General features: G+C 43.4%; 1 protein-coding gene across 1 annotated transcript in view; it reads left to right on the top strand.

Annotated features, from left to right (window-relative positions):
* The window catches only part of LOC309544916 (aquaporin-3-like), a gene marked incomplete at its 3' end in the record, with an annotated part of 52748 nt that extends 52496 nt beyond the window's left edge, over nt 1–252 (top strand). Inside the window, exon 6 of the mRNA XM_082243923.1 lies at nt 84–252. Within this exon, the coding sequence (XP_082100049.1) occupies nt 84–252 (169 nt within the window). The remainder of the gene's footprint in view (nt 1–83) is intronic.
* Between the last annotated feature and the right edge of the window lie 18288 nt (nt 253–18540).

The following is an 18540-nucleotide window of genomic DNA, read 5'->3' as shown; positions in this document are numbered from 1 at the left end:
CTACATTAAGTCCCTGTTACTTTTTGTCATGTTTTGTCACATTCCTTTAAATATATATTTTTTAAACTTACTTCTATTTCCAGGGCCGGCGATCAGTGGTGGTGGGTCCCCATTGTGTCACCTTTACTGGGTGCCTTTGCTGCAGTCTTGGTCTATCAGCTGATGATTGGTCTTCACATCCAACCTGCACCCGAGTCCATCGAACAAAAAAATGCCAAGTTGAGCAATGTCAAACACAAAGAGAGAATCTAAATAACCGCAGCATGGGACTGAAAATAGCAACTTGGGCTGCTACAAGAACAAGATGGAGGATGATCCCCACGTGTTTTAGACCTTAGAAATGTGTTTTATGATCTTAGATGCTTGTTGGATATGTAGTATTATGCCCCCTTCTCACAATGTAAATAGCAATCAACCTTGGTATTGATCCACGTTTCCAATTACAGTTCAGTTTCTCCCTTTTTTCTTGTTTTTATCTGTTCCATTTTTATATATATTAAAAAAAAAAAAAAAAAAAAAAAAAAATTCAGTTACTTAGTTTTAAGAAGATTAATCATTATTACATAAATCAGTATTGGTCTTGGCTTTTTACAATCTTTTTGACTTTTCAAAGGTCTGTGAAAATATTACTAGAGGTTTAAGTTGGATTGTCTATGTACATATGCAGTATATAATGCAGCAGTAAAGCTTCAAATAAATGTATTTATTGTCTCAGGATGCTTAAATTATATAAATTAAAAAGGTCTAATGCACAAAAATGCAAGGTCCACTTGTGTTTGTTTTGCTTTGGTGTCTAGTAAGGTCACGTTGCAATAAATCAAGGAAGCTTAGACTTCTGCAATGTATTATTGTGCTTTTACTAAATGAAAAAAGTTTAACATACAAAACTATTACAATTTTTAGGAAAACACTACAAGACTGGTGGATACTTTATACAGTACATATAACAAACAAAATGCTACTTACTTCCTAGCAAATAAGCAGAAAATATGGTCTGTAAACAGTAGAAATATGCTGAAAAGTTACTTACCTCAGGTTACAGTGGGTTCACACTCTCCATAGGCAACGAGGACCCCAGGCTTCATCTAGAAGCTGTTGCTGGAGATCAGGTGAAAGCATCTTTAGGTATATCTTCTCCAGCTGGTACATACATTCCTTGGTGTTAAGTCATTATAGAGTCTCCCTGTCAGCTTAATCGGATAACCTATTATTTGGAAAGTTTTGAGAAGACAATCCCACCTGGGCGTAGCCTTTTCTACCTTATTACACTGATGTCAGATATAGGTAAAACATTCTCCAATTCAACCTCTAGATGACACTGTTGTATCATACGGTACATGTCATAGGTTATATATGTCAAAAGGCCAAGCTGTGTTTGACCAGGTGCAGAACAATAGACTGATTCAACTGTCAAATGAAATACAACAATGTTACCATTATATCCATGGCATTTGTTTAATAAGTAGCCACACAAAACAGACCAAGAAACTTGATGTCTGTCGCCAAGACAAACAACCAAACATAATCTTCTTATGCAAGTCTGAGAAAAAAATCATAAAACAGCCAAATATTTATATCAAAAGCAACACATTCTGCCCTTGATTTTCTCTCAGACTCCACAAAGAAAATGACTTCATTACTAACAAAACTCATACTAAATATTAACGTACCCTAAATGCAACCCCCTCTCACACTTTTGCCAATGAAAAGCTGTTTTGGCCTTTAGCAAAAAAAAAAAAAAGGTTAATTAGAAAGTCCAATAGAAAGTTTGTTATCTATGGTCTGCCTGGAACCCCTCCCAGATCGATTTGCAGGATTGAGACATTGGAAAGGCTGTGGATGCACTGCTCGGCAGGGCGACCTGTCTTCATTGGGTGAGACTTTTTCTATTTTGAGTTGTCCAAACCTCTGGTCCATGGCTAATTCTAAACCTTGCAATATGATCATGCAGATTATATCCCACAATTTACAGGGTCTTAATTGCCCGGGAAAATGGCGGAATTTTTTTCAATTATGTCATACCATAAAGACAGATGTTATTTTCCTACAGGAAACTAATTTCCCAATCTCTTACCACCCCTCCTTCCTTCACCAGAGCTTCCCCCAATTTTACCTAGCTAATGGGGTAAACAAAACACGTGGAGTAGCAATTTTCTTTTCCAAACGTTTAAATTGCTCTCCTTCCAGAATACTCAGAGACCCGGAAGGTCGTTACCTGTTGGTGGTGGGTACCATCGATGGAAAGATCTATACATTTGTATCCTATTACACCCCAAATAAAGGCCAAGTAGGATTTTTCGAATCCATGACACAAACACTGAAGCCCTATTTACAGGGCACCATCATTTTTGGAGGCGACTCCAATATTGCATTTGATCTCCCATTGGATAAATCAAGTAAGGGGTTCCCAAAATCAAAATGCCCCCCCCCCCCCCAGACAAAGCGTTGATGAGGCGGCACTGATGGGCCCTAATAGGCACTGATAAGCTGCACTGATAGGCACTTAAAGGCTGCACTGATGGGCACTGATAGATGACACTGATGGGCACTGATAAGGTGGCACTGATGGGCACTGATAAGCCGGCACTGATGGGCACTGATACGTGGCACTGATGGGTGGCACTAAAGGGCACTGAGGGGCGGCATTGAAGGACACTGGTAGGTGGCACTGAAGGGCACCAATAGGTGACACTGATAGGTGGCAATCATGGGCACTGATGGGCACTAATAAGTGGCACTCATGGGCATGGATAGGTGACATTGATGGGTGGCACAGATGGGCAATGACAGGCACTGGTAGGTGACACTGATAGGCAGCACTGATGATGGGGCACTGATTGGCACTGATAGGTGGCACTGGTGGGAACTGATAGGTGGCACTGGTAGGTGGCACTGACCTGCACTGGTAGATGGCACTGATGGGCGCTGGTGGGCACTGGCAGGTGGCACTGGTGGGCATTTATGCTCTTCCTCTTCGGGACCGATGTCCCCCTGACAGCACCCGGCGATCGGCTTTTTTTTTCTCCTTATGCTGACAGCTTTAACATCCCGTGATCAGATGTCATTGACTGACACCTAACTAGCAATAAAACAGCACTTGCACTAATAAAAATTGACAATCATATAATATTATAATAAACTGTTCATGTGCAAAATACCAATACAGTGCAAAAAAATATATAAATGTTCATATAAGTGCAATAGTGCTATAAAACGTCCATGTGTTTTGCAAAAAGTGCTTGATGATGAAAAAAGTGCTGGGGTGCTTCAAAAAAGTGCTGGGGTGCTTCAAAACAATCAAGCGGTGCGGGGTGTTTCACTCCCCTCCTGAATCTCCACTCACCAGAAACAATGGACCCTCAGCTGTTTCAGACTGGGGGTCAAACAGGCTGGAAACTGGTTAGATGAAACGTAGATCCACCTGCTTGATGCTCCCACTCTCCTTACAACGGGTCTTTGGGGTTCCAAGAAAGTAGACAGCTAACATAGTGAAGTTCATATAGAAATATTTAATTGCGCATTAAAAATCTAATACTTACAAGAAATTCAGCGTAAAAACAGCATAAGAGATAGACACAGCTCTTCCGGGAACGCCGTCTGGCACGCGTTCCACGGAGGACAGGAAGTGACTTCAATGGTTTCTGCATAACTGGAAATACGTCTACCGTAACCGGAAATATGGCTGGGACCGGCCCCTTACTCCGATCTGTGATCAGCTGAGTCTCACGGACTCGCTGATCACAGAGAAAGACACGCATGCCCTGCAGGGAGTGCGCAGGCAGCTCATGCACGGGAGGATTTAAATGGACACCCATCCGGCTATTTAGATCCATGCTGTACCCATCTTTTGGCTATAGTGCAGGCATGAAGAAGGTAACTCAATGGGTCCCATTTCTCTCGAATACTGTATGAGTAAACTTAAAATGCCTCCTATTGAGAAATTTAGACTGTCCCAGATTTCACACTTCCTACACTTTATCTGGCTAGACAAACCTGCCCCCCCCCCCCCCTCCAAACTTACAACCTAAGAACAATGGTGTTCCAAAAATATGAATCAGAGGGGAGGCTACTCTACTATCTATTCTGCCCTGGCTGAGAAGGTTGATAAAACATCCTATGCTCAGTCCTGGGAATCGGATTTGGAAATACAGTGGGACCTGGGCGTTTGGTTCCAGCAGGGGCAGACTGACCATTCGGCCAGTAGTGGGCCCGAGATTATCACACTGCAGCTACGGTCCATTTTGAAATATATGTGTGTGTTAACACATTAAATACATGAAAGATGCATTTTGTGACATAGAACTAAAATATAAATGTATATTAAATATAAAACACATATAAAAATATGTGAAGTGTGAAAAACGATATAAACAAAATATATCTGATATTAAATGCTTATGAAATTAAATAAATTGTTGAAAAAACTGAAAAGGAATTATGTGACTTCCCAAAAAATATGTAGAAAACCGAATGCATATAAATCATCGGTACACCACATTATCCAGAACCTAAGGATAATTGTATAAACATAAAAGTGTAAATATCTGTGTATATATTTGTGAAATTCATAATAATCAAAGTGAATAAAAACTGTAATATCCGTGGATAAAAACAGGGAAAAGGGTCCAAACTAACACTTGTGTCTATAGTGCACAAAGAAGTCTGAATTTCCTAAATGTTGTACAATGTATAGACAAAAGAGAAGTAAGCTGGAACCCTTGAATTATCGATAATAGAGTGAGATCCATGTTGGAATACAAGGAAATAAAAAATGTAAATCTGACTGAATATATCTAAAAGATCCATGAACGTCCCAAAGAAAATATATATATCGCATGCATGGTTAAATACATATATATAGCGAAAACCCCAACTGAAGCCATAAAGATGTTCATATAAATATATAAAGAGAATTATAATATCATTTTACGTAAAAAACAGCTGGTGAATCAATGAATATCCATGAATATTATGACACATATAAAACAATATAAATATATTTTGCTAATGAATTCCAACCAAAGAATCTCACTCTATATTTCAAAACTTTCAGCAAAAAGTCAGGACAAGATTAGTTAGAGGTATATCAAAGGTGTGTAAAGAAAACGCATTTTGAAAAAATGCACAGTATCCAGTCTGGGAATCCATCTGGATGTATGCACACATGCAACTACAAATATCTACAGCGATGTCGCTCAGTATAAAAAAATATACATATGGGACTATATGAACAAATATATATTCATTCCAAATAGCCCATATGTTGGCAATGTGAATAATTGTATGATGTAATTAACATGGACCTGTTGTAACGCTCATGCGTTTTTTGTTAGTGAATGGATTTGCAGCTGCAGAATTATTACACTCAGTAGTCATGTAGAGAATGTGTTGAACGACATATCCAACTCTCAGGACTTCATCACTGTGTACAGCCTGTTATGCAAATATACATACACTCAATATGATGTTCCTGGAGTGATAGAATGTATATGATAGAATAGAGGTGAGAGACAGGCAATAGAATGGTGAGCACTTAGTAGTAGTATTCAGGAGAGTGGTAGGTGATGATAGTATGCAGATAGGTTTTAGCAATCATGTATAGTAACAGGTGGTAGGGGACAGCAGATGAAGTATGCAAGAGAGAGTAACCTAGTGCAATGATAGGTGATGGTAGTCCCAAGAGCTAGCAATCTATGCAGATGATAGAAATAGCTTAGATAGTAATAGTCCCTTTAGTATGCAGTAGTAGATAGTGAAAGTTAGGTTGAGGAAGGAATCCCCTGCGGGTACTTATCACTAGATGGGTTAGTAGTAGCAAGGTCCAAGAGTAATGGAGTAATCCGGTAGCGAGATACTGGATCCGTAGCGAGGTTCCGGTCTTGTTCAGGCAAGGGGAATAGCTTGAAGCTCCGGCAGCATTGGACAAGACAAGGCAACATGCGGTTTGAACGAGCAATGAGTGAGAGAAAGCCGGCGATTGAAATAGCCGCTCATAGCGGCGCCCGGCGATTACGTCATTGCCCTTAAAGGTGTATGCGTTCCATTTGGATAGCAAGATGGGACGCAATATTAAGAGAGAAATGTGGAAATAAGGGTACCAGAGGTACCAGAACATTACACCTGTGCACAGACAGACAGATCAGCAAGACCATTGTTTATAAACATGCAGACAAATCTACTCTGTTCTTTCACCACAGTTTTTTCAATATCATTTCAATATATTAAAATTATAATTGTAAAAATGGCCAACCAAAAAAACCTCCCAAACAAACATTAGACAAAAATATTCAAAAACAGAAAATGGGAAGAAAGAGAAGGGAAGGCTGCAAGAACTATGTATAAATCATCTACATTCTCATCTACAATTGGATTACAGTTGAATATTGATGTCTAATGTAAGTCCGCCTTTACTACTTAACTTCACCTGTGGCCAAAAACAGTTCATTTAAATGACAGACAAATGGTGAAAGAAAACAGAGAGAAGAGAAAATAATAACCTGGTATATCCATACATCAATCATATACACTATTTTTACCTACAAATGAATCAAAGTTGATCAAATTTAAACATGCAAATCCCATATAGAATCCCTTGAATGCAAAATAGGGAAAAAAAAGGGAAAAGAGGAGAAAACAGCATATAAAAAACGAATGGACATCACTCATAAGTCATAAGAATGAGTAACGTCCCATTCGAGGTTTAACCCATGCAGCAATCGAGTTTGAAGTTTAAAAATCCAAAAAACTTCTCTTCTACAGAGAAGTCCAAAAGTGTCACCTCCTCTTGCTGGTGTATTTACTTTTTCTATAACTTGTACTAATACTAGAGATGTATCACCCCCATGTAAATTGTTAAAGTGACGGGCAACATTGGTCGATTTTAACCCCTTTATGTCACTTAAATGTTCCCTTAGACCCGGTTCACACTGCCACGACTTGTCAGGCAAAAGTCGTGCTCCATTCTGTGCAATGGAACAGTTCTATTCAGAACGGCTCAAGTTGCTCCGAGTTAGAAAAAAGTTCCTGCAATATTTCGGGGCGACATCGGAGCGGCTTGCATTGACTTCTATTATAGAAGTCGTTTGCAAGCCGCAATGAAGTCGTGCTGCACGGGGCAGCTCAAAGTCGGGGAGAATTTGAGTCGCCCCAGTGTGAACCGGCTCTAAATCTATCTTTTAATTTACGTGTTGTCCTACCTACATATTGAGTAGAACATTCCTCACAGGTTATTAAATAGATAAGGAACTGTGTGCTGCAGTTAAAAAATGCATCTATATTATATGTTTTGTTACATGTAGAGGATGAAAAAATGTTACTCTGTATAATATGAGGACATGTGAGACAGTCCCGCATACCACATTTATAGTTTCCTTGACAATGAAGCCATGTTGGGGACTTGGATTTCGTTACAGATGAAAAGAAGCTAGGAGACAGAGAGTTGCCCAATGTAACAGCCCTCTTGGCCACAATATTAACACCCTCATCCAAAATTTGAGCGCAAATGTCATCTGTATACAGAATAAGTAAATGTCTTCTGACAATGTGCTTAATCTGATCAAACTCCAAACTACATGGAAATAAAAGAGTAATGGACGGAGATGATTTATTAACAGAGTGTCTGTGCTTTTTTATATTTTTAGTGGTTTTACTAAATAAACCACGTGATTTTTGCATATTCAAAAGATCAGCTCAATTTTTATTAAGGGCCACATGATTGGCTCTATTGATTTTCACTCTGTCTCCTAGCTTCTTTCCATCTGGAATGAAATCCAAGTCCCCCACATTGCTTCATTGTCAAGGAAACTATAAATGTGGTATGCGGGACTGTCTCACATGTCCTCATATTATACAGAGTAACATTTTTTCATCCTCTACATGTAACAAAACATATAATATAGACAGGGCTCAACATTTTACAATTCAAACGGTTCCTTTATTGAAATATTTGGAAAGACACATTCAAAAAGTTGGACAGCAGTTACATAATAAGAAACAGCCAACAAAGTTCATAAACAGTGATGACAGCAATGACAGCATTGGTAAAACAAGACAGGACATAACTAGCACCTTCCCACGCCCCCAGGCCCAGAAGCACCAGTAGTAGAGGCAGGCGGGCAACCCCGATCAGCCCGTGGGGGCCAACCAGGGCTGCCACACCCGATCAAATTTCTTAGGGCAATTGCGCAGCATGTAAGTCATCTTATATAACGGCAAAACCTCATCAATAGAGTGCTCCCAGGAAACCACCGAGGGGGGAGAAGGAGCAATCCATTTTATAACAATTTCCTGTTTGGCATAATACAGTAAATATGTGATCAATAGTTTAGTGGGTCTAGGTCTCTGATCATCATCCGTAATGCCCAGCAGGGCCAGAATCGGTGAGACCTGGAGAGCCAAGCCCAACCTGTGGTTGATGACATCGAAAACTTGTACCCAAAACACGGCCACCTTGGGGCATTCCCAGAACATATGTAGGAAAGTACCCACACCGGTAAGGCAACGCGGACAATTCGGAGATCTCTGAGGGAAAATCCTATGCAGCTTCTGGGGGGTATAGTAGACTCTATGTAGAAATTTGGTTTGGATCAAACGGTCTCTGGCAGAAATCATCAACTTGGTGCCCGTCTCAAAACAATCCTCCCAATCGTCCCGCTCAAGACCAGGCAGGTCCTCCTTCCACATATCCCACAACTTATCCATTCTGGGAGAATGGGAGCACTGCAGAGTAGAATAAGGAGAGGAAAGCGGCTTGGCCAAGAGTTCATGGGCAAGCAGCTCCTCCACCGGGTCCATCCCCAGAGTAATGGTCACAGGGAAGTGAGCTCGAAGTGCATGGCGCAGCTGGAGGTACCTGAAATACATCCATCTAGGTAGGCCCTTTGCCCTACGAAGGTCGGGAAAGGGGAGAACAGAGCCCCCGGGACAGACATCGCGGAGAGTCCGTACATCATACCGCGCCCACAGCTGAGGATCCGGCAAGGATACCAGATGCCCCAGATTAGGATTCCCCCATAAGGGGCACAAGCTCAAAATTTTAAGTCCTGAGCTACTAGCCAGGCCTTAAGTGTTACTCGCCACCAGTTGCCCCACCCAACTCCTACCCTGCCCCTCCCCTAATTCCGCCCCTAAACACGCCTTGATAAATTATTTCATAGAATGACACTGTTAAATGTTTTTGCATTAATGCAGAAGTTATAAAAATAAATATTAATAACAACATTATCAGTGCCCATCAATGCAGCCTACCAGTGCCCATTAGTGCAGCAGCATCAATGAAGCTTATCAGTGCAGCCTGATCAGTGCCCATCAGTGCAGCCTGATCAGTGCCTATCAATGCAGCCTCACCAGTGCCCATCAATGCAACCTCACAAGCGCCCATCAATGCAGCATCACCAATGCCCTTCAATGCAGCCTCCCCTGTGCCCATCAATGCAGCCTCCCCTGTGCCCATCAATGCAGCATCACCAGTACCCATTAATGTTGCCTCCCTTGTGCCCATCAATGCAGCCCCCCTGTGCCCATCAATGCAACCTCACCTGTGCCCATCAATGCAACCTCATCTGTTCCCATCAATGCAGCCTCACCGTGGCCGTCAATGCAACCTCACCCGTGCCTGTTAATGCAACCTCATCCATACCCGTCAATGCAACCTCACCCATGCCCGTCAATGCAACCTCACCAATGCCCATCAGTGCAGCTTCACCCGTGCCCGTCAATGCAGCTTCATCCGAGCCCCTCAATGCAGCCTTATCCGAGCCCCTAAATGCAGCTTCACCCGAGCCCCTCAATGCAGCTTCACCCGTGCCTGTCAATGCAGCTTCACCCATGCCCATCAATGCAGCTTCACCCATGCCTATCACTGCAGCTTTACCTAAGCCCAGCAATACAGCTTCCCCTGTGCCCGTCAATGCAGCTTTACCTGTGCCCTTCAATGCAGCTTTATCTGTGCCCTTCAATTCAGCTTCACCTGTGCCCTTCAATGCAGCTTCACCTGTGCTATCAATGCAGCTTCACCTGTGCCATCAATGCAGCTTTAACTGTGCCATCAATGCAGCTTTACCTGGGCCCAGTAATGCAGCTTCACTAGTGCCTGTCAATGCACTGACCAGTGCAGGGGAAGAGAGAGGAGAGGAAGAGGAAATCTGGCCAGATAATCACAAAGCGGGGACACAAGAGAGAAGCACTTTCTCTCATTACATTATACAATAGAGCAGGCATCACTAAATGGCGGCCCGCGTGCCAGGTCCAGACCCAATCAATGTTCCGTCCGGCCCCGCAGTGGTCGCGCCATTTAGGATCTGTTTATTTCCCTCTGCCGCCGCCACTGCAGTTCTGTCTTTACAGAGCTGACATCGGAGGAGCAGCGCAGTGCTTCAAGGAGGACAGGGGCTGGTACAGTTAACTGATTGGTTGCTAGAACTGACCTGCATTCTAGCAACCAATCAGTTACCTGGGGCAGGTCCTGCCCTCTGCCCATCCCTTTGCTGCACTTCCGATGTCAGCTGCTGTGCCTCCGATGTCAGTCACGCTGCCCTGTTTAAGGTAGGACAGGGAAGATGGCACTGCTAATTTAAAAGGAGGAAAGAGGGGTGATATCAAAGAGGCAGGGTTATGTGAAGGGGGGTGCTATAAAGGAAGTAAGGACAGTTATGTGAAGGGGGGTGCTGTAAAGGGGGTAAGGACAGTTATGTGAAGGGGGGTGATATAAAGGGGTTGAGGACAGTTATGTGAAGGGGGGTGATATAAAGGGGTTGAGAACAGTTATGTGAAGGGGGGGTGCTATAAAGGGGGTGAGGACAGTTATGTGAAGGGGGTTGCTATAAAGGGGGTAAGGACAGTTATGTGAAGGGGGTGCTGTAAAGGGGGTAATGACAGTTATGTGAAGGGGGGGTGCTATAGAGGGGATAAGGACAGTTATGTGAAGGGGGGGGGTGCTATAAAGGGGGTAAGGACAGTTATGTGAAGGGGGGTGCTATAAAGTGGGTAAGGACAGTTATGTGTAGGGGGTGCTATAAAGGGGGTAAGGACAGTTATGTAAAGGGGGATGCTATAAAGGGGGTGAGGACAGTTATGTGAAGGGGGATGCTATAAAGGGGGTGAGGACAGTTATGTGAAGAGGGTGCTATAAAGGGGGGAGGACAGGAGGACAGTTATGTGAAGGGGGATGCTATAAAAAAGGTGAGGACAGTTATGTGAAGGGGGTGCTATAAAGGGGGTAAGGACAGTTATGTGAAGGGGGGTGCTATAAAGGGGGTAAGGACAGTTATGTAAAGGGGGTGCTATAAAGGGGGTAAGGACAGTTATGTGAAGGGGATGCTTTAAAGGGGGTGAGGACCAGTGGCGGCCGGTTTATATGGGACGCAGGGGCGCCGCCCCCCCATCCATGCGTCTGGCCCCCTAATCTGCATGCAGAGGCGCCGGACGCATGGAGCTTAATGGGGATTTTTTTTTTCACATCACCTGATTAGAGCCACAGGCTCTAATAGGGTGATGCAAAGGGTGGAGCTGGGGCGCAGAGCAGTGCGTCACGATTCCACCCATTGTGTGACAATAGCGAATTTTCATTCACTATTGCCACACCGATCCTCCTCCTGGCCAATCAGGAAGCGCGTCCGATACGCGCTTCCTGATTGGCCGCAAGGCAAGCCCCTTGCCATTGGCCGAGGAGGAGGCGGGACCGGAAGTACTCGTGGAGACACTCGTGGAGAAGCGCCGGGGGACAGAGTGAGGAAAAGCCACTGCCGCCGCCGGGACTGAAGAGAAGCCGCCGCTAGGTAAGTGCATTAGTCTGGGGGGGGGGCTGTGGCGCTCTGCAATGATTGGGGACAATGCTGCGGCGCTCTGCAATGATTGGGGTCAATGCTGTGGCGCTCTACAATGATTGGGGACAATCCTTTTAGCACACTGCAATGATTGGGGACAATGCTGTGGCGCTCTGCAATGATTGGGGACAATGCTGTGGCGCTCTGCATTGATTGGGGACAATGCTGTGGCGCTCTGAAATGATTGGGGACAATGCTGTGGCACTCTGCAATGATTGGGGACAATTCTGTGGCGTTCTGCAATGATTGGGGACAATGCTGTGGCGCTCTGCAATGATTGGGGACAGTGCTGTGGCGCTCTGCAATGATTGGGGACAATGCTGTGGAGCTCTGCATTGATTGGGGGGCACGCTGTGGCACTCTGCATTGATTGGGGGGCACGCTGTGGCACTCTGCATTGATTGGGGGGCACGCTGTGGCGCCCTGCATTGATTGGGGGGCACGCTGTGGCACTCAGCATTGATTGGGGGCATGCTGTGGCACTCTGCATTGATTGGGGGGCACGCTGTGGCATTCTGCATTGATTGGGGGGCATGCTGTGGCACTCTGCATTGATTGGGGGCAATGCTGTGGCATTCTGCATTGATGGGGGCATGCTGTGGCACTCTGCATTGATTGGGGGCAATGCTGTGGCATTCTGCATTGATGGGGGCATGCTGTGGCACTCTGCATTGATTGGAGGCAATGCTGTGGCATTCTGCATTGATGGGGGCATGCTGTGGCACTCTGCATTGATTGGGGGCAATGCTGTGGCATTCTGCATTGATGGGTGCATGCTGTGGCACTCTGCGTTGATTGGGGGCAATGTTGTGGCATTCTACATTGATGGGGGCATGCTGTGGCACTCTGCATTGATTGGGGGCACGCTGGTCACTCATTTTTCTGTTTGCGCCCCCCCAAAAATTTTGAGCACCAGCCGCCACTGGTGAGGACAGTTATGTGAAGGGGGGTGCTATAAAGGGGGGGGGGCAGTTATGTGAAGGGGTGCTATGAAGGGGGTGAGGACAGTTATGTGAAGGGATGCTATGAAGGGGAATGAGGACAATTATGTGAAGGGGGTGCTATAAAGAGGGTGAGGGCAGTTATGTGAACGGGGGTGCTCTTTAGGGGGTTGATTGGGGGCACGCTGGTCACTCATTTTTCTGTTTGCGCCCCCCCCCCCAAAAAATTTTGAGCACCAGCCGCCACTGGTGAGGACAGTTATGTGAAGGGGGGTGCTATAAAGGGGGGGCAGTTATGTGAAGGGGGTGCTATAAAGGGGGTTAGGACAGTTATGTGAAGGGGGTGCTATGAAGGGGGTGAGGACAGTTATGTGAAGGGGGTGCTATAAAGGGGGGGGCAGTTATGTGAAGGGGGGTGCTATAAAGAGGATGAGGACAGGAATGTGAAGGGGGTGCTGTACAGGGGGTGAGGACAGGAATGTGAAGGCAGCTGGGGACTGCAATGTGAAGGAGGGGTACTATAAAGGAGGCGAGAACAGGAATGTGAAGGGTGGGTGATATGAAAGGGGCTTGGAATTGCAATTTAAAGTAGGGGGTGATATAAAGGGGGGCCACAGACAAAAATTTGAAGGGCTGAGTACTGTAATGTAAAGGAGGATGATGTGCAGGGGGACTGAGAACACTGAGTAATAAAAAGGATTGTGATGTGAAGGATCGTAGACTAGGTTCACATTATTGCGTAACACGTGTAGGCGGCCCATTTATTTCAGTGGGTGGCCTTGTAAGCAGAAACGCAGAAAAATAAGTCCCTGACCTTTTTTTTTACTTTTTAATTGCGTCGTACCAAGCTGCATGGTACTGTGGCACCATGTTATGTGGGAAACGTAAAGACGTGCCATGTTTGCGCATTGTGCAGAGGCGCCATTGAGAGCCAAACATATGATTTAGACCTCGGTTGGAAGAAAATTTTACCTACTGGACCTTCATGAATTTTAATTCATTACCCCTGCAATAGAGATTCACATTACATTATAACACCACAGCGCCACCTGCTGCATAGATAGGTATAATGCCTACATATAGTCCACATCACAAAGCAACTTTGCTGTTGTTCTTCCAACAGGATTCTCCTGTCCATTGGCGCCCAGACAAGGTGACTATAACTGAACCATGAGAGATATATAGCGGAAGAGAGTAAAAATAAAAACCCCAATAAATTCTTTAAGTATATAAATAGGAAGAAAGCGAGAACAGAACACATTGGCCCCATAAAAGACGAAGGGAATCTGGCCACAGAGGACAGGGAGAAGGTGAAAGTGCTAAATAATTTCTACTCTTCAGTCTTCACAAAAGAATTGGCGGGCTACACTAACCCAGCTTGTAATGCTAAATTAAATAATATACCCCAGGAAGTACCCCCATGGTTAACAGAAGATAGACTTAGAACTAAACTAGATAAATTTAACATAAATAAATCACCAGGACCAGATGGCTTGCACCCAAGGGTTATTAAGGAACTGAACCAGGAGATCACCAGACCATTATTCTTGATTGTTACGGATAGTCTACAGACGGGAATGGTGCCAGCTGATTGGAAAAAAGCCAACGTGGTACCAATATTTAAAAAAAACGCATAGATATATCCCGGGTAACTATAGGTCGGTCAGCCTAACATCTGTAGTCTGCAAGATTTTGGAGAGGATGTTAAGGGACTATATATTAGACTTTAGTAATGAAAACGGTATCATTAGTAGTAATCACTAGCATGGTTTTATTAAAAATCATTCTTGCCAGACCAATCTATTACCTTCTATGATGAAGTGAGTTGCCATCTAGATAAAGGAAGGCCTGTGGATGTGGTGTATCTGGACTTTGCAAAGACATTTGACACAGTTCCCCACAAACGCTTACTGTACAAACTAAGGTACATAGGTATGGACCACAGGGTGAGTACCTGGATAGAGAACTAAAAAGAAGGAGAAAAGATTATTCGGGTTCAGTGCTTTGTCATTGAGATTGCCATCATCCCTCTAGATAATGTACAAGAAAAATTCCCCTAGGAGTGGGACTTTCTAGGCAAAAACCAGGACTTGAGTACATATAGTAATACGTTTATTAAACAAAATAGTGGTATACACAAAACATATATTGTAACAGACAAAAAACCAAGAAAATATTATAAAAACATGGCCATAGATACGTCTCTGGGGTACAGTTTGTCTGAGATGTCTGGGTGGGACCAGACGCGTTTCGGTCTTGCCTTTTTCAATAGTCCAACAGGGAAAACCAGATCTCAGACTGGAAATGTAGAGAACATCAATTAACACTCCAGAGTGACATTTATAGAAGTATACATATAACAATCAGTAGAAGTTTACAGTGATATATATCACATAATGTTTGTTTTACTAGTAGATATGGATCTCATGTCAGTAGGGTGTTAATAATGATACATACCATGTAGATGAATTCTCTGTAAGACAGACGAAAAAGACCATGTACAAGGTTTAAAATCATGTCGGGATGAAAGAGCCCGTGTTGCCAAAATAGCCGCCAGGTGGTCTATACTCGGTTGTAGAAATGATCTATATTTATAAATCATATATAGACTATCAAAAATATATTGAATTTTATACGTATAAAGGAATCCCCTAACGGGGACCTAAGTGCCAGAGTATGTGTCCACATTGAGTGGTTATAATCCCTGAATCCTGTTTCACCACAAGGATCCCAAAAGAAAGGTCCGTGTAGAAAGGCTTCTGTAAGAAAAAGAGGGGGAGGGGAGAAAAAAGGGGGAGTAATAGAGAGAAGTAATATTTACTGGGAGTGTGTGCAGCACATGTGTGGGTAGGTAATAATAGAATGTATTACCGTATTGTCGATGTAGTATAGCTTGTCTTGACAGTATCTATCTGTGAAGTATACTGGGCTTCTCCAAAGTAGGTCCACAATGGGACACACAGTCTATAGAGTGATAATAAATATTTAAGTGTATTCAAAGTAAATTAGCTCAGAGAAATAGCAGGAGAAAGCACCATTCCCAAAAGATGTGCCGATCTATGTTCCCAGAGAATCACTGAAATGATCATGAAAAAGGAATAATTATGAAGAGTATGGAGAACAGGCAAGATGGTACCAAGTTAAGAAAAAAAAGCCCTATAGATCGGTCATGCAAGACTCCGAGTAAGAGGTGATGTTTTGTCCACCGAAGATGATGCGTGGTCAAGGTTTAGGGGTAGAGAGAATATCAAGCGCGTCCCAATAAATAGGTAGCCCGTTTACCTGATAACCGGAGTAGATGAGTAATGGCGGTGCGCTCTCCGTGGAGAGCGTCCGCCATTAAATACGCCAGCGCCTGCGCCGTAGCCCATGTCGTGGGCCCTGCCCGCAAGGCGTCCTCGGACCAATGGGGATCCCCCGTGTCCGGAGCGCACAGGCGCCGCCCACGTAAGACGTTGGCCGCGGCGTGCATTCCGGGCATGCCAGCGCACAGTATCCGGTCACATGGGTCTGTACACCGACGAGATCCATGAGTTCGTTCGGGGGCGAAGAGCGCCCCCTTTGTGCGCTGGGGGAAGAAACAGGAAGGAAAAATAAAAAGAAAGGGAGGTTATGGTTATTGGTGCAGTGATATTTAAGAGAAAGCAATGATATCCACATCAATAAATCAAACATTCTGTTTACAATGATGAAAGAAGGTCACATATATATTTAAAACATGACATTATGGACAGATGGTAGAAAATACTACCTCATAAATTCACTCATTTTTCAATGCTTATACTGAGCCTAATATACTAGTATACTAATATACTAAAATGATCGAAGGTAGTCTAGTTTTAAATACACAATTTAAGTTTTGTATATGTTAGGCGTACACCTATATAGTTTAATTCAGATTCATGACCAGTTACGGTTAAATTGATTATTTGTCCGATGTTTCATCTTCAGTACACCTCTATTACTTATTTTATAAATAGGATATGTATAATTCTCTACCACAACTCTTCCTCAAATTGAAGGGATTCCAACCCCTTATAAATATGAAAAAGAAAAGACCTCATAGTATATTAGGCTCAGTATAAGCATTGAAAAATGAGTGAATTTATGAGGTAGTATTTTCTACCATCTGTCCATAATGTCATGTTTTAAATATATATGTGACCTTCTTTCATCATTGTAAACATAATGTTTGATTTATTGATGTGGATATCATTGCTTTCTCTTAAATATCAATGCACCAATAACCATAACCTCCCTTTCTTTTTTCTTTTTATTTTTCCTTCCTGTTTCTTCCCCCAGCGCACAAAGGGGGCGCTCTTTGCCCCCGAACGGACTCATGGATCTCGTCGGTGTACGGACCCATGTGACCGGATACTGTGCGCTGGCATGCCCGTAACGCACGCCGCGGCCAACGTCTTACGTGGGCGGCGCCTGTGCGCTCCGGACACGGGGGATCCCCATTGGTCCGAGAACGCCTTGCGGGCGGGGCCCACAACATGGGCTACGGCGCAGGCGCTGGCGTATTTAATGGCGGACGCTCTCCACGGAGAGCGCGCCGCCATTACGCATCTACTCCGGTTATCAGGTAAACGGGCTACCTATTTATTGGGACACGCTTGATATTCTCTCTACCCCTAAACCTTGACCACGCATCATCTTCGGTGGACAAAACATCACATCTTACTCAGAGTCTTTCATGGCCAATCTATAGGGCTTTTTTTCTTAACTTGGTACCATCTTGCCTGTTCTCCATACTCTTCATAATTATTCCTTTATCATGATCATTTCAGTGATTCTCTGGGAACATAGATCGGCACATCTTTTGGGAATGGTGCTTTCTCCTGCTATTTCTCTCAGGTTATTTTCTGAGCTAATTTACTTTGAATACACTTAAATATTTATTATCACTCTATAGACTGTGTGTCCCATTGTGGACCTACTTTGGAGAAGCCCAGTATACTTCAAGCTATACTACATCGACAATACGGTAATACATTCTATTATTACCTACCCACACATGTGCCCAGTAAATATTACTTCTCTCTATTACTCCCCCTTTTTTCTCCCCTCCCCCTCTTTTTCTTACATAAGCCTTTCTACACGGACCTTTTCTTTTGGGATCCTTGTGGTGAAACAGGATTCAGGGATTATAACCACTCAATGTGGACACATACTCTGGCACTTAGGTCCCCGTTAGGGGATTCCTTTATACGTATAAAATTCAATATATTTTTGATAGTCTATATATGATTTATAAATATAGATCATTTCTACAACCGAGTATAGACCACCTGGCGGCTATTTTGGCAACACAGGCTCTTTCATCCTGACATGATTTTAAACTTTGTACATGGTCTTTTTCGTCTGTCTTACAGAGAATTCATCTACATGGTATGTATCATTATTAACACCCTACTGACATGAGATCCATATCTACTAGTAAAACAAACATTGTGTGATATATATCACTGTAAACTTCTACTGATTGTTATATGTATACTTCTATAAATGTCACTCTGGAGTGTTAATTGATGTTCTCTACATTTCCAGTCTGAGATCTGGTTTTGCCTGTTGGACTATTGAAAAAGGCAAGACCGAAACGCGTCTGGTCCCATCCAGACATCTCAGACAAACTGTACCCCAGAGATGTATCTATGGCCATGTTTTTATAGTATTTTCTTGTTTTTTTGTCTGTTACAATATATGTTTTGTGTATACCCCTATTTTGTTTAATAAACTTATTACTATATATACTCAAGTCCTGGTTTTTGCCT

Source organism: Pelophylax lessonae, assembly GCF_965119305.1.
Source record: "Pelophylax lessonae genome assembly, chromosome: 1".
Classification (NCBI taxonomy): Eukaryota; Metazoa; Chordata; class Amphibia; order Anura; family Ranidae; genus Pelophylax; species Pelophylax lessonae.
The sequence above is the reverse complement of the archived record's forward strand: the minus strand, read 5'-3'. Positions and strand labels throughout refer to the sequence as shown.